General features: G+C 37.2%; 1 protein-coding gene across 1 annotated transcript in view; it reads left to right on the top strand.

Annotated features, from left to right (window-relative positions):
* The window catches only part of PRKN (parkin RBR E3 ubiquitin protein ligase), a 632920-nt gene that overhangs the window by 270179 nt on the left and 336857 nt on the right, over window positions 1-25884 (top strand). Inside the window, exons 5-6 of the mRNA XM_072332498.1 lie at window positions 5968-6051; window positions 22917-23032. Of these exons, the coding sequence (XP_072188599.1) occupies window positions 5968-6051; window positions 22917-23032 (200 nt within the window). The remainder of the gene's footprint in view (window positions 1-5967; window positions 6052-22916; window positions 23033-25884) is intronic.

Genomic DNA, 25884 nt, shown 5'->3' with positions numbered 1-25884 from the left:
TAGATACTGATAATCTTGAGTTATAAAATGCTAACATAATTTAGTAATTTGTTTTCTTTCTGACAAAAGGAAAAGGGTACTCAAAGAGATTGCAATAAGAGAAAAGGAAACTGTCTTCAGAATAAAATGTAATAAAGTCTGTGGAAATGCTGATGAGTTTGCAATGCTAGGTAGAAATACTGAAGATTAAATTCTTTTCTGAGGGCTTGCTCATTTAAAAACAAACAAATAATTAGAATATTTACGGTATAAGCTGAATGTAAGTCCTAACCAATGTAAGTAGAATGTTGCTACCATCTCTTCAAAAATAAAACATTCTCACTGATAAGTTATTGTTGAGAATTCAGTGAAAATCTGGTTTAACCTGAAGTTAAATGACATTTTATATAGCTTCTAGTTTATCTATCCTGAATAATGTAGTTTCAGAATATCTTGGTAACAGCTATGTATTATTTACCTTTATTTATTATTATGTAATATTTAGCTTTATGGGGAGAAGAAAATTTATGCATAACATCCATGACTGGAGTATTAACTTGTTTTATATTTAAGAATCTCATTCTAAGATGTGCAAGAAAGCCAGAAATTAAATCTAGAAAACCAGAAATTAAAACAACCTGAAACATGATGCCTTACTCACTTGCCTTTTAAAGATAACAGGTGTCTCTCTCCTCAAAACATGGTAAAGTGGGGGTCTGATAGTTACTGCTAAAAGTCTTAGCCAAGCGGGTCATCTCCTAGAAATAAATGAAGGATTCATAGTGGATACGAAGAAATTAGACATTTCTTCAACTTAACCTCTTTCAAAACTTTCACAGTGATCTCTTACATACAAATAAGATCGAGTTCTTGCAAAATTCAAGGGTAGAGCTGCCCCACCCCCACATCTCCACCTTACTTTCATGTAGAGGCCTCCTCAAGAGTTTATTTTATTAGAGCAAAAGTTGGCTTCAAATGCTTCTTTAGCTCGAGTTTGTTCATTTCTTCTGTGATTTAAGTGAACACAGAGACTGACCTGAACACCTCCAGGGATGGGGCAAATGCCTCAAGGCCAGTCTTGATGGGGTCCTGGGCAGTCAGAACTAGTGGTTGGCAACCTGCCTATGGCAGGGGAGTTGAAATAAGAATATCTTTGATGGCCCGTCCAACCCAAGCATTCTGTGATTTTTCCTTCTGTTCTAGTTAAGCTGTGCCAGTACGTAGAATGTGATTCAAGAAGAATTCCAGGACAGAAGAGAAAGGAAAAAGTCTGCAGTCTTTAAAGCATTGCTTTAGGAGAAGCAGTCATCTGTTAATCTGATAATAGATTGCAAGGAATGTACCTCAGCATTAGCTATTGGTGTTATTCAGTGGCTATTTCACATCAAGCTGAAACCCCCTCTGTATTTGCAATACTATGATATCAATGACAGTGTCCTGAACTTCACTTGTGTGTTGGATTTCTAGAGCTCATGCATCTTAATTTGGTGGAGTTAGCAACAGACAGGTCTTTAATGCTTGTTGGCTTCAAGGTGTTTAGCATAGAAGATCAGATACAGATAAAATGAAGTTACAGTAATCTGAAATTGATTCTTAAGGTTTGAATTTACTGCTGTGAGAGGAGATCTTGTACAAGATCTTCTGATGGAGTTGTTCAACAGCTATGCAGCAGTTTTGCTGTAAAGAGGTGAATGTTTGTCTCTCTCTAGTTCCTTCTTTTTTTTTTTTTTTTTTTATGGTTTACTTGCTAGTCCTTTTCCCTGTTTTTTGTTTTTTTTTTGTTTTTTGTTTTTTTTTTTTTAATTTATTTCTTCCTAAACTGTTACACTTGTTGCTCATGTGGATGTATGCTAAGACACCTACCTGCCAGCTGAGGTTTTTGTCTTGCAGGTGGAATCTGTCATAAAGTTTTTACTTTAATTCTTCAACATATGTTAAATGCATGAGCAAAGTGCTTAAATAAGCATATTATTTTTTGTGTGTGTTAGGATCATGCTATATTATTATTATTATTGAACAGTAACATTTTTGCAGTGTAACCATAAATGAATTCTTAATAAAACTGAATAATCCATGAGATGCAGGATTTTCTGTATTTCTGAACACTGAAAGATACATTTGCTTGTAAATAGTGTAGTGGGTAGGTGAAGTTTACAACTTTATCATCAAGAAAAAACATGGCAAAGGTGGCAATGCCAGGCATTAACATAGCCTGTTCTTGGGCTGTTTACTGTGTTTTGTTGTGTTTTTTTTTTTAAATTCCAAAGGAAGGATAGCAGGTTCTCAGAATTAGAAATATTGTTGTTGAAATTGGTAAGGTTTTGTCTTTCAGAGTTTGTGATGATGTGTAAAATCAAAAACGGAGTGTATGGCAATCTATTTTCTACAGGTACTGTAGTGTGTAATCTTGATTTTCACAGTTTTATGTAGCTATGATAACTGAAAAATTTGCTTGAGCACCTTAAGGAAATTGTCTCTTGCTTGATGCCTCTCTGTGTTAGACTTGTGTTCATTAATTGAGAAATTTATTCTTGGAATTCATTAGCATTTTTCTGTTTTTTCTTTTCATGAAATTATTTAGCACACTTAGTGCATTGGCACTCCTGCATGGAATGCGTACTTTAGAAGTGAATGGATGAGATGAGGACTTCACTAGATGTTGTCTATAGTGGGAATGCTGTAGGTTAGCTCTTTGCTAAGAGACTTTAAAGCCCTTCTTGAGGGGGGGAAAAAGAAGTGAGGCAGTAGGTGGTGTGTTTCAGCAGCGGTGACAGTGGATTACCTGCATTGGTGCCAGTGTTTATGAGCATGGTGTGCACACTATTGTGCCTGCCAGTCAACAACCATACTCTTAGTTCAGTTTCTCAGGGGTGGTTGTAATTGGATTTTTATTCATTTCTTTCCTTTATGGTGGATAGGGGTTCTTTTGGACATTTCTTTTGTAGTTTTCGTTATCAGTTTTATGCCCGTATTACACAGAAACTGGCAACGGAGTGTCTACTTTAAAATTCTTCTGATATAGGAATGATTCTCTAGACCTTTATCTTAATGTCTTTCTATGAAGCCTTGTTATTTAGTTGAAATCAGTGGGATTACAGTTACAAATCCATGTCCTAGAACAAAATATGAAACAATAAAAACCAGAACTTCTTAATGGGCTTTTTTTCAAGCAGTGATACCTATAATTAGAAAAGGAAAGTAATGATCTATAAAATAATAATATGAATTACTTCACTGCAGTGACCTGCATTTTCACATGGGTATATTATTCTCTGATCTTTGATTTGGGATGACTGGCATACAGGGAGTCTTCCTAATTACACAACTTCATGCGGCTCAGCAAATTGTCAGCTACTTCATTGCCAGTGACTTATGACTATTGACATAAAACTGTCAATTTGCTAAGTAAGTTGAGCGCTCTGCAAGGAAAATTTCATCGTTAAGATAACAGTATAAATCAAACTAGGAGATTCAATCTTGTGAAGGCTTGAAATGTGACTAACTGTACTTTAGTATTAATTTTTTTCATGTGAATAAAGTTATGGACGTGCTTTATTTTTCTAATGACCAAAACCAATAATAATATAAGATAGTTCTCAATTGCTACTATGTCTGAGGGCCAGAATTTCTTCTCATACTGGAACTGAAGGCACTTAACATAAGAATCATAGAATCATAGAATTACTCAGGTTGGAAAAGACCTTGAAGATCATAAAGTCCAACCGCAGCCTAACCAGTAGCCTATCTCTTTAAAAACAAAACAAAACAAAAAACACAACAACAAACCTCTGCTAAATCATGTCCCTGAGTACCACATCCAAACGGCTCTTAAACACATCCAGGGATGGTGATTCAACCACCTCCCTGGGGAGCCAAGATAGATAAGGAATATCTACTCCAAGTTATGACTGTAGAATGACAAAAGAGTTGTTTTTCTGTTGTTGTTTTGGTTTGTTTGTTTCCAAGTAATCCTTGCATTACGAAGAACCTTCTCATTTCCTGCTGAAGGAATCTGAGAGGGGGTACCATACAAATGTTAACTCCTCATACACTCTCATTAAGACAGGTTAATAGCCAGTATTTTGCAAATGTGCTTGCACAGCTTGCGTTAGATTTAACCCTCTTCAGTGACTACATTGACCTTAAACCCTCTCAAGTACCTAGAACTATTTCTTGCATTACTTTAAAGATCTTTTTGCATTAATACTAGTCCCTTGGTTGGGTCATTTGCTCAACATTTTCATGATTTATGTCTCTCATGTAGGGTATTAGCAGGTACTAAGATGTGTCTTAATGATATTCTGCTGCATATTGTTCACTAGGGGAGAATATAACGCAGGAAACACACCAAGCATTAAGTACATGGATAGTTTTCAGCCTTGTGATGATTCAAAGTCTTTGACGAATCACTGGATTCCATTGCTGACCTCTGTTTTTGACCTTTACCTGACCACACAGGTCAACAATACTGTCAGCAACTTCATGCTGAATAATTTGTCATCTGAGATCACTATAACTACTTCTGTTTGCAGAGATTTTCTTGTTGTTAAGTGTTTAGCTGAAATCCATTTATGATTCTAAAATATGAAGTCAGGTACTGGCTATGTGATGGCAAGTATACTGGGAGTACAACGTACTGTTTGTTTTGTAGTCCACCAATACAGTATACAGCAGAATGTCTGTAGGTTTCCAGTATTTCCCTCATACGTGGGAAAAAAAACCTCCATCGTACCTGTCCTTCATACACTATGTAGGAGCTTCAGGTCAAATCTGACGTACCATTTGCTGATTTTTAATTTTTTTTCCCATGTGTTACCACTAAAAAAAGTAAAGAACGGCTACCATGTTCCCAAAGAATGAGAATTCCCATGCCAGTTTGGATAGGAAATATTCAACTGTGTTTGATGCCATCTTTTCTAAATTCAGTGATAGACTGGTGTTCTTCTTATAGATCTTTATTTTCTTGATTTCTTATTTTGTACCCTAGAAAATGTCTGCTCTGGTATATTCTTGCTTAGCTTTTCTCTGTGATTATGCTCAAGAGGGGCAGTTGGTTTAATCTTGCAATCAGAAGGCGTTGTCCTTCTCACAGCATGTTCTTGATTAATGTAAACTAATAATTACAAGCACTAGAGCATGCAGAATTGTAACAACTCAAGTGATTGACTGGCTTGCAGTTTGACAGACTTTCCTGAGACTTGAGAAAGAGCAACCAAAAAAAATTGTATTTCAAAGTGCTTGTCTAACCAAAATTCCTAATTTTATTTTGGTGCAATTATAGCGGTGAGACTTTGTAGTGCTGTCATTGAAGATACATTAACACTCATAGTTCAGTGCTTTTCAAGGACATGTGTCTTTTTTTCTGGTTTCTAAAGGTGGAAAACTAAAGTTCTCATACTAAATCTAAGTACATTGAATTCTCACTAATAATAAAATATGGCCGTCAAGAGTGCCAAGCACGTATCTGGGAAAGGAAAGTTGCTGTTACTAGTAATGTGGACATTAAAGCATGGATAGAGTTTGAGGTGGTGGTGTGTGTGTATATTTGTGATACAAATATAATTGTTGTTCTTTATACTTCTCACAGTCAGACATAAAACCTGTCTTTTGTTATGCTCCAGTATTTCTAGCTGAGTATTCCGTATCCAACCTTTGTGTCCTTCTTCTTTTTGCCTTCAGTCAAACTACAGGCAAACCAGAAGATGAGTCTTTGTAGCTTTTTAAGAATGATTCATTCACAGTTTTAAGCTGAGAAGACACCTCCTGTTTGGCTTCATTGTTGAATGCAGAATGGGGGGGCTATGCATGATAATGGCTGGATTTTACTTATGAATATTGTCATCTGATTGTATTCCTTCAACATTAATAAAGCTCTCTAAAAATGCAGTTAAAAGGCATCGGAACAGGTAAATAGGCAACAAAGCCAATTTTTATGTGTTTATTTATGAGGGTTTTTATATGCTTAATATATTTTGTTTTTCTCTGAAGGGCCCATCTTGCTGGGATGATGTGCTGATTCCAAACAGAATAACAGGTGTTTGCCGGTCCCCAAAGTGCAATGGAAGTGTAGCGGTAAGATAGTCAAATTTTCCTCAACTACTTTGGCACTTAATAATAATTTGTATTAATTCTACCTTTATTGGAATTGTGGATATTAACGTAAATTGACATGTTGGGTATGCTATAGATGAGGTGTAGCATTGGATAAAATACATCTTCAGTTTTTAGCAAGAGGATGAAGTTCATCAGTTGCTGCTTGGGATGAAGGATGAAGTTGTTTTATGTGATTGTTTTTTTGGGGGAGTTCTTAAATACTCAAGTATGCATACCTTAAATGTGAAATTTAATGCTTGTAGAGTATTTACATCAATGCTTACTTCATTATTTTGTGAATATTGTCAGTGCTCTGAAAGCTTCAACTTGATGTAATCTTGTATATCAGATTTCTCATATTAGAGATTTTCAAGCATTTTAGCAGAAGCTAATTCTTCATGCTGATGGTTACTAGAGATCTTAGAAGCACTTAGTTTTCAGGAAGAAACTTCACTTGTGCTGTTCTTGGACAAACACACAGCTTTGTACATTCAAAAGGATCCTGTTCCTTGAAGGTTTTTCAGACTGGGACATCATGAATGCATCTCTCTAGAGGCGCTCACTGTTTCTCGTGTAGTCTCTCTTTGTCTTCCCTAGCTGCCGAACAAGGCAGTTGTGAAGTGGTGTACTCATGTGGTTCCATAGGCACATCTTCCTTGGCCACAGATAGTGCCAGGAAGCATTTTATGTAGCTTTAGGCACCATGCATTTTATTTAACAGAATGGGCTTTTTGGTTGTCTCCATTTACAGCCAGCAGAAACTGATGCTTTGGATCTTTAGGTATCTTCACTGTGATCCTTATGGTAGTGTCTCAGTCTTTTTAAAGAGGCAGGTGCTAGTTGGGCTCCTCAGTGCATCAGCCTTATTGAGCATTGTTAGGTGTGTGAAAGAAAGGATCAATCTGACATCATCCATTCGTCCCTATGCCATGAAACGGGTGGATGCTGACGCTGCAGCTGTGGAGCACTCAGTACACTTTTTAAACAAACTTCAAATATGTTGATTGTAAAAACTGAATAGTCATCTTCAGTCAATTCACACTGACACGTTTAAAATGGAGGTAAATGTGGAGTCTTTCAAGCTGTTTCACAAACAGGACCTATCCCTAGATGAGTTCAAAGCTTCACATTTTGGTAGCTGTCTTAAAATGTTTTCAGCAAAAAACACTTCATGTACTTTTTCTCTAAGCTTTTTTTTTTTCCTGAAGTTTTCTATGTATGTCTATCTGAAGACCATTGAAGCGGATGTTACTTGAATTGTACTTACTTTTCTCACATGAGCATTATTTAGTTACAATTTGAATAGCTTTAACTGTACTTTTTTGTTGTTTTGCTGGGTAGCCAAAGGTCGATCTTTTCAATACAGAAAAGCACCGTGGTTAGTTTCTCAAAGCAGTGAATACATGAATGCTTTACTGATGTATGAGAGTTGAAATTTGTTAGCAAAAGCCACTTATGAAGAAATTAAATCATCTGAGCCCTGAGGTCCTCTTTTGCTGAGGGTTATCAGAAAACTCACTGGAAGGTGGTGAAATCTTGTTTCATAGGTGAACATCCTTTTTTTCTTTCATACAGGAATGTAATTCTACCTTCTAGTGCCAGAAAACATTGTAAAGTCTAAGTACTGGTTTCACATGTCAGTAGGGGCCATTTTCTGATGGGATTCATTAAAGGAAGAAACAGATCTTCATTCTTGTCAGCTAGGGTATTTATAGAATCAAAGAATCACAAGGTTGGAAGGGACCCACAAAATCATTTAGTCCAACTGTCCTCCCATGACCATAGCTACAGCAAACCACTAAACTATATCTCAGAGCTCTTCATTATTCTTAAACTGGAAACATTCTTGAACTTCTGCATATCCAAAAAGATTACTGCTAATCTTGAAGAAAGGATTAAGTTCCTGTTTCCCTTCAAAGAGGCAGAAGTTTATTCCTGTGAACCTACTTCTCTTTACTGCAAAGGGTACACATTTGTATGTAAAGTACTCATTCAAGGCTTTCCAGTATTTCTTTAATACTAATAAAATTTCAAATATCTTAGAACTGTTTTGTACAAAACACTTGAATGATGATATTGATACTAGAGGAAATCAAACTGGATTCTTGCAAGAAGATGACAAGGGAAAAAAAGACTTTAACAAACAGTGCAATGATGTGAAATCCAAGTATAATGTATTATACCACATGGTTAAAATTCAATTGCGTGTTTTCTCAGAGCTTAACAGTGCTTGTAGCTCAGAAAAGTAGACAGAAGTGAGATATTTTTCAACCAACTGCAACCTTTTGTGTTCCTGGAGCTTTCTTGGTTTTGTTTTTTGGTTTGCAGTTCAATTAGAACATGTGCTTGTTGCTGAGTAAATACAGATGTCTCATGCAGTTGAACAAAAATTATAGCATCTTTACCTTAAATGAAATTTTAGCTGCTATTGTCTTCAGGATCTGGTATTTTTTTTTTTTTTTGTTTTGTGGAAAAAGGTAATAAAATTTGATATACTTTTGGTGAGTTCAAGTTTATCTTTACAAGAAATCGGATTGTATTTGATATTACAATCTTTGTTCAGACAAACAGCTTCCTTACTCAAAATATTACTGAGAAAGTGTTATAAAACTGAAACCTTTTCATTTGTCTGAAATGTATAATGAACATGCTTAAGATTGTGAGGAGGTCTTTTCTGCTTCTGTGTATTAAAGAAAAAGGTATTAAGTTTTCTCTCTTATGTTTATGTTATTCAGAAACCATCAGGAACCACAGGAGTAGTACAGCTTTATTCATAGCTGTAACAAAGCTGTAACACTGAACTAAACCTCTTTCAAAGCTGTAACACTAGTACTAAACCTCTTTCATAGCAATTGGTTCTGTATCAGACCTGCACTCAAGGGAATGTGCATTGGTCACTGAAAGGCATTGATGTATCTCCAGCACAATATGGCAATTTTCTTTAAACTATTGAAAACTAGAAAATGTATTTCTGTTCTGTATGTGCTACTGAGATTCTCAGTTGACATGCAGAAGGAATTGCTACATACCTTAACATCTTGAATAATAATGGAAGGGCTAGACTGGGTTATAGATCTGATGCAGTTTAAGTCATTGTGAATAAGAGTAATGAAAAAACTAAAATGGAAATCTATCCCTGTTTTATATAAGTCTCAGTGCTAAGATAATACATTTTATATTCCTTATGAAAGAAGATAAACTGACCATCCTCATGATAACAGAAGTATTTTTATTTCTTCCCTACTCCTGGGCAGCCTTTGGAAAGGGGGAACAGGGGACCCTAAAATAATTAAAAATGGCAGCAACAATCTGAGGAGAAACAAACTAATTTACTAAATAATAGCATCTGAATGCAAGATAATACACTATAATACAATATAATTAGAATCAAAGCTAATAAATCAAATATAATGAGAGAGAATGTCCAAAAAAGCTGAAGACCTTTCACTAATGATGTGCAGTTGGGATGAGCAGCAGAGAGAGAGCCTGATGATTGAAAAGACCAGTGTCAGGTGACCTAGCAAGGTCTTGTATGTGTTCCCCATGAGCAGAAATGATAACAGCACATTGAACAGTCTTCTGGGGAATATAGCTCTTCTCTTCCAGACAGGTGACTGGAACTGGAGCATTAACTCTTTAACTCCTAGTGTGTTTTATGATGTGGAATAATGATAACCAAAATTCATAAAACCATGACACTAAGAGTTATATCATTTTTCGTAGGGCTGGCTGAGCTCATTGAGAGAACTTTAAACTAGTTATGAAGTTGGATGTGGTTAAAACCAGATACGCTGGAAATGAACCAGAGGTATGATGACAACATGAGTGAAGGTGATGCCAGGGGCTTAGGTGTAGTGCATCTTCACCAGTGTATACAATACAGGCCACAAACAGTAGGAGCTGGAATCGATGGTGCGGCAGGCAAACTGTGACTTGGTTGCCATTATGGAAACACAGTGGGATTGCTCCCACAACTGGAGTGCTGCAGTGGAGGGCTATAAGCCCTTCGGAAGGGATACTCTAGAAAAGAGGGATGGTGGCATGGCTTTCTACATTAGTGCTTTGATGTTGTGGAGCTTGGGGCTGGGAATTAGGCTAAGTCTCTATGGATGAGGATCAGGAGAAGAACCAGAAAGATGGACTTCCTGGTGGAAGTCTTTTATAGACTGCCTAAACCAGGATGAAGAGACAGATGAGACGTTATATGAGCAGCTGGCAGAAGCTGCATGATTGCCAGCCTTTGTTTTCATGGGGGACTTCAACTTTACTGATACATACTGGAAATACAGTACATTTATTAATAGAGTCAACAAGTATGTTTTCTGTACATCTTCCGTTCCTCTAGTTATCCTTTGAAAGCCTTGGTCCTTTCTAATTACTGCTAGCCTATGCAGAGTCCTGTATGTAAGACTCTGGCTTCTTCTTCCTATATGTATAGCTCTTTTTTCTTAAGCTGCAACTGTGTATTTTTTGGCTGTTCTAAAAATTCATATTATGTGATTTTTTTTATCTCTACTGAGCAAGATTTTGTGTGTATTCTTCAGTTATTTGTTCATTTTGTTATTTTTTTCTTCCCCAGACTTTTTTGCCTTCTTTACAGCTTATGAGCAACTAATTACTTTTTATTCTGGAAAATTAATAACTATTTTGCATATCAAAGGGCTAAGTGATGATCACTGCAATACCAGCTTGCAAAGTACAATTTGATTAATCAGTGTGGGAAATAATATTTTGAAACTTGTCAGTTAAATCCATCTGCCATCAATTTTAGTGTGTTAGTCTCTTAATCAAAATGTCAATTCTGTATAAAATGCCACAGAGAAACCTGTATAGATAATTTATTTCATTAAACTTGTAATCATGTAAAAATATCAGGTTATTCTGATAGTATCTAGTTACCATAAGTCATTGCTGGTTGACATTAATTGCATATTTTTCCTTTATTTATCAAGTACTATATATATATCTAGGGCTGATGTCAAGCTTACATGCCTGTAATTACCTAGTTTGCCTCATATAATACTTTCCTAGATTATGACTTTATATGCTTTTGTTCATGTAAAATTATCTTAATAAAACAATCTCTAAAGGCTGTTTTCTTTTACTTCACCACCAGTGTGCTCTGTAAGGCAGTGTGTCCAAGAGGAGGAGGGGGAAAAGTTGCAACAAAGAAAATAGCACAGACTTCAGGGTAATCTACAAAAGTAGTGTAATTAAGTTATGGTATTTTCTGTGTGTGTGTGTGTGTGTGTGTGTGTGAGGTCTTTAAACGAATGTCCTCAACAGCAATTAACGGTGAAAGTACACATTTTGGACAAGTAAATGGTGAAGAAACAAGGCTTTTGACTTTTTTAATATTTGAAGGTGTGTTATGTGTTTTGGAGTTCTTTGTATTGTAGTTGCAGATTATTTTAAGTGTTTTTTAACTTTCCTGTTTCGTATTTGGAAAACTATAATTAGATTGTTGTTTCATAGATATTTTCAGAATAACCTTATCCTGTAGTCCATCAATTTTTTGCTTATAAAACAACAACAACAACAAAACCTACAATCTGTTACTTCACTTCTTACAGTAGAAAAATCAATGATTGGTAAAAAGAAAAGAATGAATTATAATGTAGAGTTGGTTCTATACCAAGACAGAAAAACTGAATTATTTATCTTGGAGAGAAAGCTTAAGGTGTTTTTTACTATTAAGATCTATCCTTGTTGCTTTTGTTTTGGTTTTTGTTGCTTGCTTTTTAAATAATGTGCATTTTTTTTCTAGTATAGAAATATAGCATTTTCATGGTGTATTGGGCATGTTTTTAGCCCACAAAACAAGTGCCAAAACCCACTGTTATCAAATATACCAAGCATGGTTTAGATCATTTAGTTACATATTGCACAGGTTACTCTTCTGATGAAGTATTTCTGAAGAAGAGACTTTTTTAACCGATGCATAATTTTTGAGGCCATAAAATATGTAGAACAAATCAAGCTGAGTCCTTGGATCTATTCTTCAGTTTTCTTGTATCACCAACACAGTTATAAGAGTTCCTAATGTTTTTTGTCAGCTGAAATTGCATGGACATTTGGGAAAACACAGAGGAACTTGTACAGTTAGACTCTGCACTGAATGGTTTTGGGAATTTCACATCTCCTGTATTGCCACCACCACTTCTATTTACATGCAAGGAAACGGTACAGTTTTGTACAAGATCAAATAAAATATTTTGAAGATTACAATGCCTTCTTCAAACAAATTCACTGCCCTTTGATGTTCTTCTCAAGTGTTTAACTCTGCTTCTAAAAGAAAAGAGAAATCCTTTGTTGCTTGTTATTTTTTGTATCTGTCTTTCCATTCCAGAAAGTCTGATTTGAAGACATGGACATTAATCATGCTTTCAAGAGCTTCTATTTTTTTTTTTTTCTTCTTCCTGTTTTTTTTAGCTTCATCTGATGTGAACAATTACTTTGCATCATTCTCAAATACCAGGTTTTCTTTTGAAATTGCCTTTAGAAAGTGAAAAGTTCTTCTAAGCTCAACTTCACATCTCCTTCAATGATAGTTCTTCAAAACTTTTCAGATAGTGTTGATGCCTCAGTGTTTGAGAGGCATTTTCAGTGGAGCTGAGGATCTTTCCTGTTAGAGAAATCATTTTTTAGACTCATAGCTCTGATTAATAAGTTTTCAGCTTTTCTTTTGTGACACCCCTAGATTTTCTGAGAGAGCACTTAAGTGTCTTGTAAAAGATCTTTTTTGTTTTCTGCAAGATAGTCAACATACCAGGTGCAACATTAAGTATTATGAGAAGAACGCAGTTAGCTTTGATGCAGCAAAATCCTGTATCACTCACAGCCCATCTAGTTTCCTTGACTGTGCTGAAGGAGAGATAGATGGTATCAGCAAGCCAAAGAAAAATGAAAATTCACCTTTGAAGTTTCTAAGATTTTTATCCCTTTTAGGAAATCTTAAGAAGCGTGATGATGTTTTGCAGTGAGGAACTTCTTTGTATCTGTTCTGTATTAGCTGTCATAAAGACTTAACAGTAACGCTGCAATGCTGTGCCAGGTTTGTAATTTTCTTTACTTTGGCCTGATAGTTTCTTGTTCCAGTTGTTCCGATGTTCAGAACAGCTACTATTGCACAGCTAGACTGTGGAACTCTATCACAATGCATTGTGGAAGTTAAAAAGCATTCAAAAAGTGAGGGATTAATGTCCAAGAAATCCATTGCTTACCAATAAATGCAGAAATATCATTTCCATTTTGGGAAGTCTGAACTGTAAGTTGATGGAGGATGGATCATACTCTAGGCAAATACTGCCTTAGCTTTGTCCTGTGTGTATGTTTGGGAGTGAGGGATTGGTTTGGTATGTTTTGTTTGCTTTTAACTTACAGATTCTAGACACCCACTGTTAACTTGCTATTAGAGACAAGATATGGGGCTAAATGACTGTATGATCTACATGGCCATTTCTCAAGTACCCAGATGTTACCAGAGCAGGTGGCTTGAAGAAGTTAGATATGTAGACTGAGATTAAAAGGATAAATGTGACAAAGTACTCATCAAAATTTATATACGTGCTCAAATCATTCAGTTTATGCAGGGGGTGTGTACACACAGAGAGATTTAGTTACAGCTTGCTAAATATAAGAGGGAAGCATGCTCCAAATTCAGTGTATTATGTTCTCATACCTGAGAGGAATGTGGGAGATGTGGGAGGACCTGTTACTGCCACTGGCACATATTACTGCCATAACACAGTCCTGAGCCTGGTTGTGAAAACAGTGCTATTGGCATTCTATTTATGCTCTAAAGTCATTTCTACAGATTATATGGAGGTGATTTTACTGTTCAAGTGTTTGATCTATTATAGTTTTTAGAAAACTTGAAAGCATTCAGGGGCCTAAATGAACAGAGAAACAGTAATTGAAACTATGAATTAAGTGCTGTTAGTTTGAAGCTGGCAAACTCAAGAAGGTACAGCAGAATCCATTCCAAATCTTAGCATTGCACTTATGCTATTTCAAAAAACAGACCCAAATTTTTATTCACATACAGAATGTTTGATACATACTTTTGCAGGCACTATGGCAACATTTCTAGTTTGTTCAAGGATGGTCTTTTGTGATTCAGTAATGCTTACACAGTGTGGTGGGTTGTTTTTTTTTTGCTTGCTGCACATGATGTGAACAGTATGCTATTGTCTGCAGCTGTTGTAAATTCATTACTGATGACTGAAACCTTGGACTTCCACTCAAGAATGTGACCCATTCTTCCAGTCATCTCTGGGTAAACTGGATGAAAGTGATTTTTGTTAGGGTGCAGTACAGTTAGCTAGGAGTCTCTCCTGAGAAACGTCAGACAGCATTTATCTGGAGGATCACACTCTTCATTCACATCTAGCGAGCGCTGCGATTGAGTGGTTATTAACTGTCATTTTGCGGTTTAGCGTATTATGTGATACACTCTGTTAGATCTAAAAACTGCTGCGAAACTTACTTCAGCATGAAATCTGTTTCCCACCTATGGTTTGCATGCTCAGTGTTCTGGTCTGAGATTCTAAAATTTGAATGTAGTAGGTTTTGATTAACAATATCTACTTTTCATTTGGTCTAGCTGTCTCCAGAAGACCGTGCAAATAACTGATTGAGGATCAGTTTGTGTGTTCTTTCATTTGTCTTCCACTTCTGTCCATATAGCTTATGAAATAAGCTCACTTTTACAAATCAGAATGAAATTGAAAATGAGTGCACACTGTTCATAGGATCCATAGTTGTATGGGAATAACATAGCGGCATCATCTGACAGTTTTTCTCGCTGGGGTAATTCATGCTGGGGACACTGCTACAAATTATGATCACCGTGTCTCTTGGTTCACACCAGTGAGGATGCTTCTTGAATAACTGCTGTCAGAATTGCCTGATTTCTCAGTGTTACAGCTATATAGGACATGTCAAGTATGGTTGTTTGCAGTATACAATGTGTATTTGTAGCTTAGAAAAGACGCATGTAAGCAGAAGTTCTTTTGTTTCAAGTCTGAAAGCATAAATTGTCATGACAGATGTCTTTTTGACTCTGTTTTCTGCCTTAATGGTTTAGTACAGGAGAATTTTGAAAATTTACACTCAGCTTTAAATACACAATGTGCTGTAGTTAATACTGTTCTGTGTTTTAAGCACCTTCCCCATTGGGATGTCAATTTGAATATTTATTAATTAACTGTATATATACATGAAAATAGCTTGCTCAAGTTCTTACAGTGACATAAGAAATACTTAATACTTCAGATGGATTGCTGCAAGGATGCTTGGAGTTCAAGTACTCCCTTTGCTTCAGCACAATTAATGATTTAAAACATGTCCTGAATTTTATGAGTGCATTATCTGCAGGCTATGTTACCATGCAAGAAAGCAGTTCTTGCAAGTCTTTGTAAGCTCTTACGTGTCTGAGAAATATATCTGCTGGTCTGTAGACTGTACATCATAGTAGCTTCTTAGGAGTTCAGTAAATGTATGGGGTATTCTGAAGTTGGGTATTTCAGTTTCTCCGCTGTAATACTTGAAAGCATAGGAGCAAAGTAACTGCAGGTAGAGCTTGTTTTGAGAAGCCACATGCTCACACTGCTGACAGGAAATGAGGGAAACCAGGTTTCATTCTTTTGATATGCAAAAGCTCTATCTGATGCTGCCTTGCCATTGCAACATCACAATCAACACAGGAGTATTCAAGTTGCATTGGTTGGTTGTGTTTTTTTTGTTTGTTTTTTCCTTTGCTTTAAAGAAAAGCCACTCACTTTTGCTGCCAGCATGATAACTACTAGGAAGTAACTGCTCACTAAGCACCATTAGAATGCGCTATGCATTATGCAGTGTATTTATCCAAGGTCTGCAGTGTATGCAGAACATACAAACACTGGCTATATGTTGGAAAATTAGTTTGTCAGTTGTGTGAACTTTTCTAATGAGTATTCCTGCTGTTCATCAAGGTAATGCTTGTGCTCAGAACAGAGCAGTGAAAAAGAGGTGCATGGCAATGGTAACTGCACAGCAGCTCTTCACAAGTGCTTGCTTTTTAGTTACTTACGCTACCTATGGAGAATTATAAAGTCTGAGAAAAGACTTGTCATAATGGCATGTTATTGCATTTAATGTTTGTGTAAATGCAACACATTTGTGTGTGAAGTCAAATTCATCTTGGTTGGCTCAGTTACCCCTGCAAGCTTTGCATCCTGCACAGGGAACTTTATCCAAACAGAACAGCATTTCTACATTTGGCTCTGTCTGCCTGTATCTTTGAACTAGATGAAAGTTTTGAAATTCCAGTTCTCTTTTTATGGGTACACAAGATTCCTACTGTGTTACCTGGTGACAGCTGCTTGCTGTTGACTGCTGTCAGCTGCTTAGTTTCATTCCATTCATGTCTGCCCTAGTGAGGAGTGAGGGCCAACAAGAACCAAGTATTCAGAGCAGAACAGTGGGAGCTGAGGTTCATTTATCTATGCATTTTAGGGTAGATTTCGTTTGGTTGGCTGGAATCTGACTCTCTGAACTGATTGATTCCCATTGAGAGTAACAAGAGGCTGTGTTCCTGGGCTGTATCATTCATAAAACTACTGCCAATTCAGGGAGTGCCCAACATTTGTGAGCACTTTTCTTACCGTGGCAGAGAGTAACAGTGCTACTTTTTTCCTTTCTTTTTCTCACCATTGCTGTTACAATCAGTGTCTTGACTGTTATGTCCTCATTCCTGTCTTGATCCATAGATCAGGCACAGGCAGGCATTGGGAAGATGGCAGAACAAAACATATCTGTTGTGCTGCCTGAGAGAAGGACAGGGGAAAGAGGGACCTGTACAGACTCAGATTGCATGGGAAGTATCACGGAGGGGTGGCTCCAGAACCACCTCCCCCCCTACTCCAGGCACTCTCATAGCTCACCCATTGGTTCAGGCTGTGACCTTGGAATTCCACTGTACCAGGATGGACAACATTTAAATATTTTGATTATAATTGAGACCATGAAATCGGCTATGATGTTTACAGTACTGATGGAAGGTAACTAGTTACAGAAATGATTCATTCTCGTAGGTATGTATGACTTCTTAGCTCTGCAGACATGATTTAGCAGAGGGGTGTTAGTATGATTAGGTCACCGAATCACCAAAAGGCCTAAAAGATCATCCAGTCCAGCTACCCACCCATCACCAATAATTCTCACTAAATCACGACCCTCAACACAAGATCCAAATGTTCCTTGAACACCTTCAGGATCAGTGACTCCACCACCTCCCCGGGCAAACCATTCCACTGCCTGACCACTCTTTCAGAGAAGTAGTATTTTCTAACGTTCACCCTGAATCTCCCCTGGTGCAGCTTGAAACCATTCCCTCTGGTCCTATCACCAGTTACACGAGAGAAGAGACTGACCTCCAGCTCACTACAACCTCCCTTCAGTTAGTTATTGATAGCAGTAAGGTCTCCCCTGAGCCTCCTCCAGACTGAACGATCCTAGCCCCCTCAGCTGCTCCTCATAAGGCCTGTGCTCCAGACCCCTCACCAGCTTTGTTGCCCTTCTTTGAACATGTTCCAGGGCCTCAGTGTCTTTCTTACAGTGAGAGGTTCAAAACCGGACACAATACTTGAGGTGCGGCCTCACTAGTGCTGAGTACAGGGGGACAATTGCTTCCCTGTTTCTGCTGGCAACACTGTTTCTGATGCAAGCCAGTATGCCACTGGCTTTCTTGGCACCTTTCTTGGCTGGCTCATATTCAGCTGAGCATCAATCAGTACCCCCAGGTCCATTTCCTCTATGCAGTCTTCCAGCCACTCGGCCCAAAACCTGTAGCACTGTCTGGAATTGTTGTGGCCAAAGTGCTGGACTTGGCATTTGGTCTTGTTGAACCTCGTCCCATTGGCTTCAGCCTAGCTATCCAGCCTGTCCAGATCCCTCTGTAGGGCCTCGCTACCCCCAGGCAGATCAACACTTCCAGCCAACTTGGTGTCATCTGCAAACTTACTGAGGGTGCACTCAACGCCCTCATCCAGGTCAGCAATAAAGATATGGAAGACAGGCCCTGGCACTGACCCCTGAGGAACACCACTCGTGACAGGTCACCAGTTGGATTTAGCTGCATTTACAACCACTCCCTGGGCCCGGTCCTCCAGCCAGTTCCTTACCCAGCCAAGGGTGTACCTGTCTAAGCCATGGACTGCCAGCTTCTGCAGGAGAATACTGTGGGGGATGGTGTCAAAGGCTTTGCTGAAGTCTAGGTAGACTACATCAAAAGCCTTTCCCTTGTCCACCAGACAGGTCTCTAGATTGTAGGAGGAGATGAGGTTGGTCAAGCAGGACCTGCCCTTCATGAGCCCACGCTGCCTAGGCCTGATCCCCCCATTGTCCCGCACATGTTGCGCGATCTCCCTCAAGACAGTCTGTTCCATAACCTTCCCTGGCATTGAGGTCTGGCTAGCAGGCTGGTAGTTTCCCAGGTCCTCTTTAAAACCCTTCCTGTAGTTGGGAGTCACACTGGCAAGCCTCCAGTCTGCTAGGGCCTCACCAGTCAACAAGGAGTGCTGATAGATGATGGAAAGCAGCTTGGCCATGACCTCTGCCAGTTCCCTTAACCTCTCAGATAGATCTTTTCATAGCAAAACCAAACCATGCAGGGTTGTAATCCATAAATAAATCCATAAGTCTGTGTACTGCATGATGCACACAGTGCTCAGTACCTGATTTGAAGCTCTTATCTCTTGAGCTGCATGACTCACAGGAGTGAGTTAGAAGTGTATGTAGAAACAAACTATTTCATGTGTCTTCAGTTGCACATCAGCTGAAATGCTTCTGAAATTCAGGCTATCTTGATACTTGTTTGCCAAGAGCAGTACTGTTTCTGACAGTACATTTTACTAGGGTGAGGAATGCCCATTAAAAGGGTACTGTTTGCCTGGGACTGTCTAGCATCATTCTGATCACTTTAATTACTGTTCCAGCTTGATCATCTAGAAGACAGTTTGCTTGTAGTCAGAAATTAGGGATGTGCAAACTTCTCCTTTATCTGGCAAGATAGAATTCATGGAGAAGGGTTTTTGAGGGGGGTGGGTTGTTTTCCCTTCTAAATATAAATAAGGTGTTTGCTTGTTTGTTTAGGGTAAGTATATTTTCCTCATAGGGAAGGGTTTATTGGAAAGCTGCTTACAGTTACCATGCATCTTTGCACCTTTGCTTTCCCCCTTGCAATTTTTACTGAGTTGCGTGACACAAAAAATGGTAGCAGGAATGAAGAAAATGACAAAGTATGTAACAGCAGTGCCTGCTCCTTTCACTGAGTAACAATCTATCAGATGCACTGCCAAGAGGATGACATTTGTAATGTTTAATAGAATGTTCACAATTTCATGGGAACTATGCCTTTAGGCAAGAAAATGATCTAAAGGTATTCACTGCAATAGAAGGTGATCATAAAAGTGCTCACTTTCAGAACTTAGAGCTTTTTTCTAAGCTTTCTCAGTAATTCTTTCACATCCTTACTCACTGCAGATAAGGAATACTTAACAAAAACAAATGCAGGATGGTTATATAATGTAATTTTCCTATTTTTAAGTATTTTAGAAGTGATCAGACAGTGACCTAGACTGCATAAAATGTTACCTATCTCTTTTATGTTGTCCTATAAACTTTGTTTTTTGTGAGGTTTAAATTTTGAAAATAGTGTGCATCAGCATATAAATTAAGTATGAGAAGATATTTTGGTGATAATCTGAAGAAGTGTAACCACAGCTTATATAATATGAGTGTGTCAGCTGGCCAGATCTGGCAAATCTGGTAGATAGGTGCTGCTCACCTCTTCCAGGAACAGCAGAGATCCTGCCCAGGGAACTGCCTGGGCCAACACGCCATCACCAGTAAAGAAGTTTACTAAATCTGAAGCTTCAGGCAATGTGTATGTTTAAAATGTAATCTTGTATACATATCCTATGTAACAAACATTTATGAATTATTCACACAATGTATAAACCCAAGCCTCTTAAGTTTGTAATTGCAACTGCAAGCTAATCAAGTTCATGCCTTTTAAAATCATTTAAACAATTGGAATATGTATTAGGATGATTAAAAATAAATGTGGAAATGCCACAACTGTCAGGTGCTCACACTGCATTGTCAGGGCCTGAACCTTCTGTGTTTCAGAGCTCCCAGTGCAATGTCTCTGGTGTCTCAAGCCTGCGGAAGCACTGTCCTGCTGAGCTTTATGCAGCTGGGCACTGTGCAGGCCAACATCTTTTACAAGGGTTCACATTTCATAGACAAATTAGTTTGATTGCATTGTGAGTCTCAGTACGCTCATAATGACTTTTTATAGTCTTTAATCTTGAAAATTTAGTCTACAAACTACTCAGCATAGAATCTAAGGGATTTTTTTCCCTCTAGTTTTAACTAGCCCTCTATTCTTTTTTGGCATTTAATGTTGAGATTTATTATTTTTTTTAAATTGTAGTTTGCTCAAGCAGGCAATTTGTCAGCATATGGTTTCTGAGGATGGCAATAATTTCTTTTGTTATTTCAAATAATATTTTTGCATTCCATAATGTTCTCTGTTCAGTAACACCAAAGCATTTTAAAAATGTAATTAGCAGAGGAATTTTATTAATGCAGTTTTAAGGCTGATAAGCAGAAATATAGAGAAGTAATTTTCCCAATGTTGCTGAAAGAGCCGTTTGGGAATGTAGCATCATTCTTCTTCTTTTTTATTTTATTTTATTTTATTTTATTTTATTTTATTTTATTTTATTTTATTTTATTTTATTTTATTTTATTTTATTTTATCCTATTTTATTTTTCATGGCTTTCATTGTATTTTAGAGCTTAGTTCCTTAGTTAGGAGTTTATATAATATATGAATCTTTTCATTGTATGCTTCCTTGACCATAATTTATTCGTTCAGGAGTAGTGAGTCTTCAGTATTCTCTTAATTTGTGTTCTCTGTGGAATATGTATTGAAAGAAGAGGGTATTTTCAGGTCTTCTACTGCATTAAAATGAATCCATCTTACTATTTCATGTCTTCAAAACAAGAAGGGGAAAAAGAAAATAGAATTATAGCTCAAACAAAAGCTAAGCTTCAAAACTATATAGTATGAAGATAATGGGTTTGTTTTTAAAAGTTAAAAATAAATTAGTTACAGGTTGTTTAAGGTTTTATGTACTCCAGTTGAATATGTACTTCCATTACATCATACGTGATTGCTGAACTGCTTCAAGTTTATTTTGAACTTAGTTGCTAAAGTGTTAAATTGGGTCCTAAGCAAGGGATGGGGATGGGGGGGGGGGGGGGGGGAACACATGCAAAAAGTCTGATCTATTATATTAGGATGAGTTTGAACCTATTTTCTTCCCCAGGGCTCCTGATGTTTAGGAACAGTAAAAAAGGATGATTTGCTTGTTTGAAAAAACCTGAGTTTATGTAAATAAGTACAGATGATTATAGTAAATGGAGACTTATCTTTAAACTATCTTCTTGCTTTTTAGCTGTCTTAATAAAATGCTGTTAATATGTCCTTCAGAAGTGAATCTTTAATATATGGTGAAATTTGACTATTTTATTGGAGTTCAATCTCTGGCATATCAATGTTTCTTTGTTAAACGGAATTTACCATCATAAAAGAAAGGCTGTATTGATATTATTGATGTTTTTTATATATTTTTTTTTCTCTCTCTTTTTTTTTTTTTTTTTTTCTTTCCCCTTTGTGTGGATGTCTGGAGAGTCATTCATGATCTTGATGTCATCAACACCTATCATTCTTTTGTGACTTCTCCTCATTTCTTCTTCTAATGCATTTGCATTTATACTTTCAAATTCACACTTCAACTGCATCAGTCTTACTGTTTTCATTACAAACCTCCACAGTTTTATACTGGAAAAAAAGGTCTTTGAGGGGAAGAAAAAAAAAGCAACAGCCCTATAAACTGTCATTTGTGGCTCCTATTTTCAGACTGCTTTTTTTTTTTTAAATGTGTGTGCACAGTGATTTGGACATGTGAAATAATCTTATATAGCAAAACTTGATTGAATCTTAGCATGATCGGTATGGCCTTCCCTAGGGAGAACGGGAAAAGATAAAAAGTCACTGTTATGTGGAAGGTATTCTGCTGATAACAATGGAATAAGAGTCTACATAGAGCTGTATGAACTAAGGCAACTTAGTTCAAATGCAGTGAGATATATACCCATCCAGGTTGGATGGAGCTTTGAACCACCTGGTCTAGAGGGAGGTGTCCCTGCCAGTAGCAGGGGGGTTGGAACTAGATCATCTCAAACATCCCTTCCAACCCCAAACCATTCTATGATTCTGTCATTGCAAATATAATGCATATTTTAAGAGAGCTTCCTTTTAAGTATTGCAGTAAAATGGTGTTCTGTTCTATATGTTTCCAGCATCACAGAAACAAGGCCAGGCTTTACTAATTGAAAGCCAAAATTATGTTCTCTGAAGTTCAGAAAATGGTAACATCTGTAATGAAAACAACAACAAAAAATGGAAATATTGGAAATTATAGTTCATATTACTCTGCCTTTGTTGCTTAGATGAAGTCAAGGGGTAGTCACTTCCTTCTATAAATCCAACTGACATCAAATTGGTTCACAAGGAAATATCTTTTTCTGTGAAATTACTGAAGAAAACATGCACCTAGACTGCAGCTTTTGCAAGGGATTTCTTCTAAACCTTTCCTAATGATTGTCCTCCTTTTCTTTTGGCAGTGGTGATTTGTCTGCTGTCTCAAATGTCAGTTAGCCTAAGATAAAGGGAGGACATGAGCTGTAGTTACATAATCTTTTCTTTATCTCTCCTTTCAATACTTCAGGAGTTTTACTTTAAATGTGGAGCACACCCAACAACTGACAGTGAAACATCTGTGGCTTTGAACCTCATTGCTACAAACAGTCGCGGTATCACATGTATAACATGCACGGATATTAGGTAAGTACAATGAACAGTGTCAGAGATTCACAGTCTCAGTGCTTTAGTATACTTATCACTTTCAGAGAGCTTTTTTTGTTTGCTTGTTTTGTTGTTGTTTTGGTGTTTTTTTCTGTGCACACCTACCTTTTAAAATGTGTGGGGTTTTTTTATGGTATTTTTTTTCCAGTATTGTGGTAGAAAAAGGGTCACATTCAGATGTGTTCATTGCTTTGCTGATACAAATAGAGTTTGTATGCCTTAGTTAAGTTACAGGTGGAAGTCTGACTGCTTGTGTTCTAGCTACAATCTTGAGTGCTTGATGCAGTGGTATAGATGTATAGATCTTTGCCTCCTGTTTGCGTTTGAGATACAGTGAATGAAATAGTGATTTTGAGTTGACGAAATATGCCAGTGAACAGTAGCCTTTTGATGTTTGTTTTGTAAATCAAAGCAAAATTCCTGGTGGTTCATCTGTTCTCATATTCTTGTTTACTGCAGTTTTAAATACTATAATCCATCTTACTGTATGGCAATTCAGTACATATATTCAAGAATACCATTGCTCGCAAGCGCATGATTAAAAATTAATTGCCAAGAAAGACAGCTACCACTATTGTGGAGAATTATCTGAAACACATTCATCCACTGATAGAAATTTTGAGGTGGATCCTCAAAATCAATAACAAAAATGTTACTTGTTTTAAGTATATTATAATTATTTCTGCTGATTCATCTGTGTTACAAAACAGGATAAAGTATTTAGGAAAAAATACTTGCAGTCTTAAAAGATGGGAAGAAGTCTGGATAAATCTGTTAGGGATATCTGGGGAAAATAAACTGCATTCCTGGAAAAAATGTTCCTATTAGAAATATTGGGTTGTTACTCTGATTTTATCCCAGACCTTGTGTAATATGTTGTGCTAATGTGCTCCTGAACTGATGGTTGTTGCTGACAATATTTGGTTGATGAATGTGTCTCTTAGTTATAGACTAAATTGTATACTGAAGAGTATGTAATCCATCTCAATACATACACATAGGCTTTGTGGAGTTGCTCTGCATCTCTTTCAGAGTCTTGCAGGCACAGTGTGTAGGATTACTTTGTCCTAATGGTTTGGTATACACCAGTATTAACCTCTCAATAATTAAAGTCAATATGGAGTTTCCATTCTGAGCCCAACTTTCTACTTTTCCAAAGGATAAAAGTGAAGAATGTCAGTCATGAATATGTTTACTTGGGCTTGAGAGATGGTTACAATTATTTCAATCAAATTTGAAATGGATACGTTGACATTCTCCTGAGTAGATATATTCAGTACAGAACTATTCACCCATAATAATGAATTTGTAATTTCTTTCCCTGTTTTGTGACAAAATCCCGAATGAAACAAAAAATTTAGGCTTAATTGTTGCTGTTTTCTTGGCTGAATTTTTCCAAGGACTACTTGGCTCCCTAAACTTTAGAAGTTTACCTATTTATTTACTTGTTTATTTATTCAAAGCATGTCAGTTCTCATTTATTTAAATAAAGGCATCAAATAACTATGGAAACCTCAGTTTCAGTAGGATTTATCTAAGCATGTGATTATGGGAATTGTCATTTACAGATAAGCTTGTTGGGTTTGTACCTACAGACCAGCTTTTTTTTTTTTTTTTTTTTTTTTTTTTTTTTTTTTTTTATTTGTAAATGAATTAATAAATTAACATCAGCAGAATTCAGCTCCTCACTTCCTAGAGCTGTAGACGTAGATTTCTTCTTTCATTCTTCAAGAGATGGAGTGAAATAATAAAATAATAATAAGGATATTCTTTCTTCTGTCTTCTTATATACTTCATAAGATTTTGAGGGTGTTCTGTGTTTGGCTCCTGCATTTGCCTCCTCTCAACTACGAGCAGGTCTTTTGTACTAGCCAGTGGAAGTGGAAAAAATGAAATCAACAGACGTTAGACAATATTGCTTCAGATCCTCCTTTCTTTTGTGGTTAACTGACTTGGTTATACCTTGACTCTGCCTCAGTGCAGATATCACCCTCACTTACATGAAAATGTATATTGATGAAAACTGTAAAATGATGGTCAAAATAGAAAATTTATGGAAGGAATGGTTGAACTCTGTAGTGATTCATATGGTGTGTTTTCTGGAAAGAGATTATTTTGAATGAATCCTCTGTGGTGTATGTTGGTCACTCCAAAAGTGCTACTTGATAGAACAAATTAGCATCTACAAAATACTATTTTTCAACAGTCACCACCATTAGCAATTTCAACAGCCCTGAACATGAGCCAGCATGTCTTGCTCATAGAAAACCTGAATAGCTGTCTGGAATGTGGCTCATTTTTCATGTCATTAGCACCACTGCTGAAATACACCACCCACTGTTTCACTGTGTTCCCATCCACTGTCTGGTCTCCATAAATCTTCATCAAGTGTCAGTGAATGTCAGTGGGTGCCATTTTTCTGCGTAGAGGAATCCAGTGACACACTTTTGCTTCCTACACACTTCTGTCTCAGATGCCGCTTTGTCAGACTGCCCCTCTGCTGCCATCAGTCACACAGCAACAACACGTAATGGAATACTGTTGGGAAGGTTCAGCCTCTACTGCCGTAATGCCACCATCTCCCTCTGACATTACAGGCCAATATAATGGCGTAGGAGGCCCTCTTAGTTGTAGAACTGTCTCCAAACAGCAATCTCTCTTGAATTGCTAATTGAAAATTTCACTGCAAAGGTGCACACAGTAACCTACTTGAAAGCAGTAATTTCACCTGTCCATTCAAACAGTTCCCTTACTGCAATCCAGAGCTCCAGCTTGACTCTGTGCTGCTAAATGAATGAGCACCTGATCCCAAGGCAAATGACTGGGAGATA

The sequence above is a fragment of the Excalfactoria chinensis genome, chromosome 3 (genome assembly GCF_039878825.1).
Source record: "Excalfactoria chinensis isolate bCotChi1 chromosome 3, bCotChi1.hap2, whole genome shotgun sequence".
In the NCBI taxonomy this organism is placed as follows: Eukaryota; Metazoa; Chordata; class Aves; order Galliformes; family Phasianidae; genus Excalfactoria; species Excalfactoria chinensis.
This window is presented reverse-complemented; position numbering and strand designations above follow the sequence as displayed.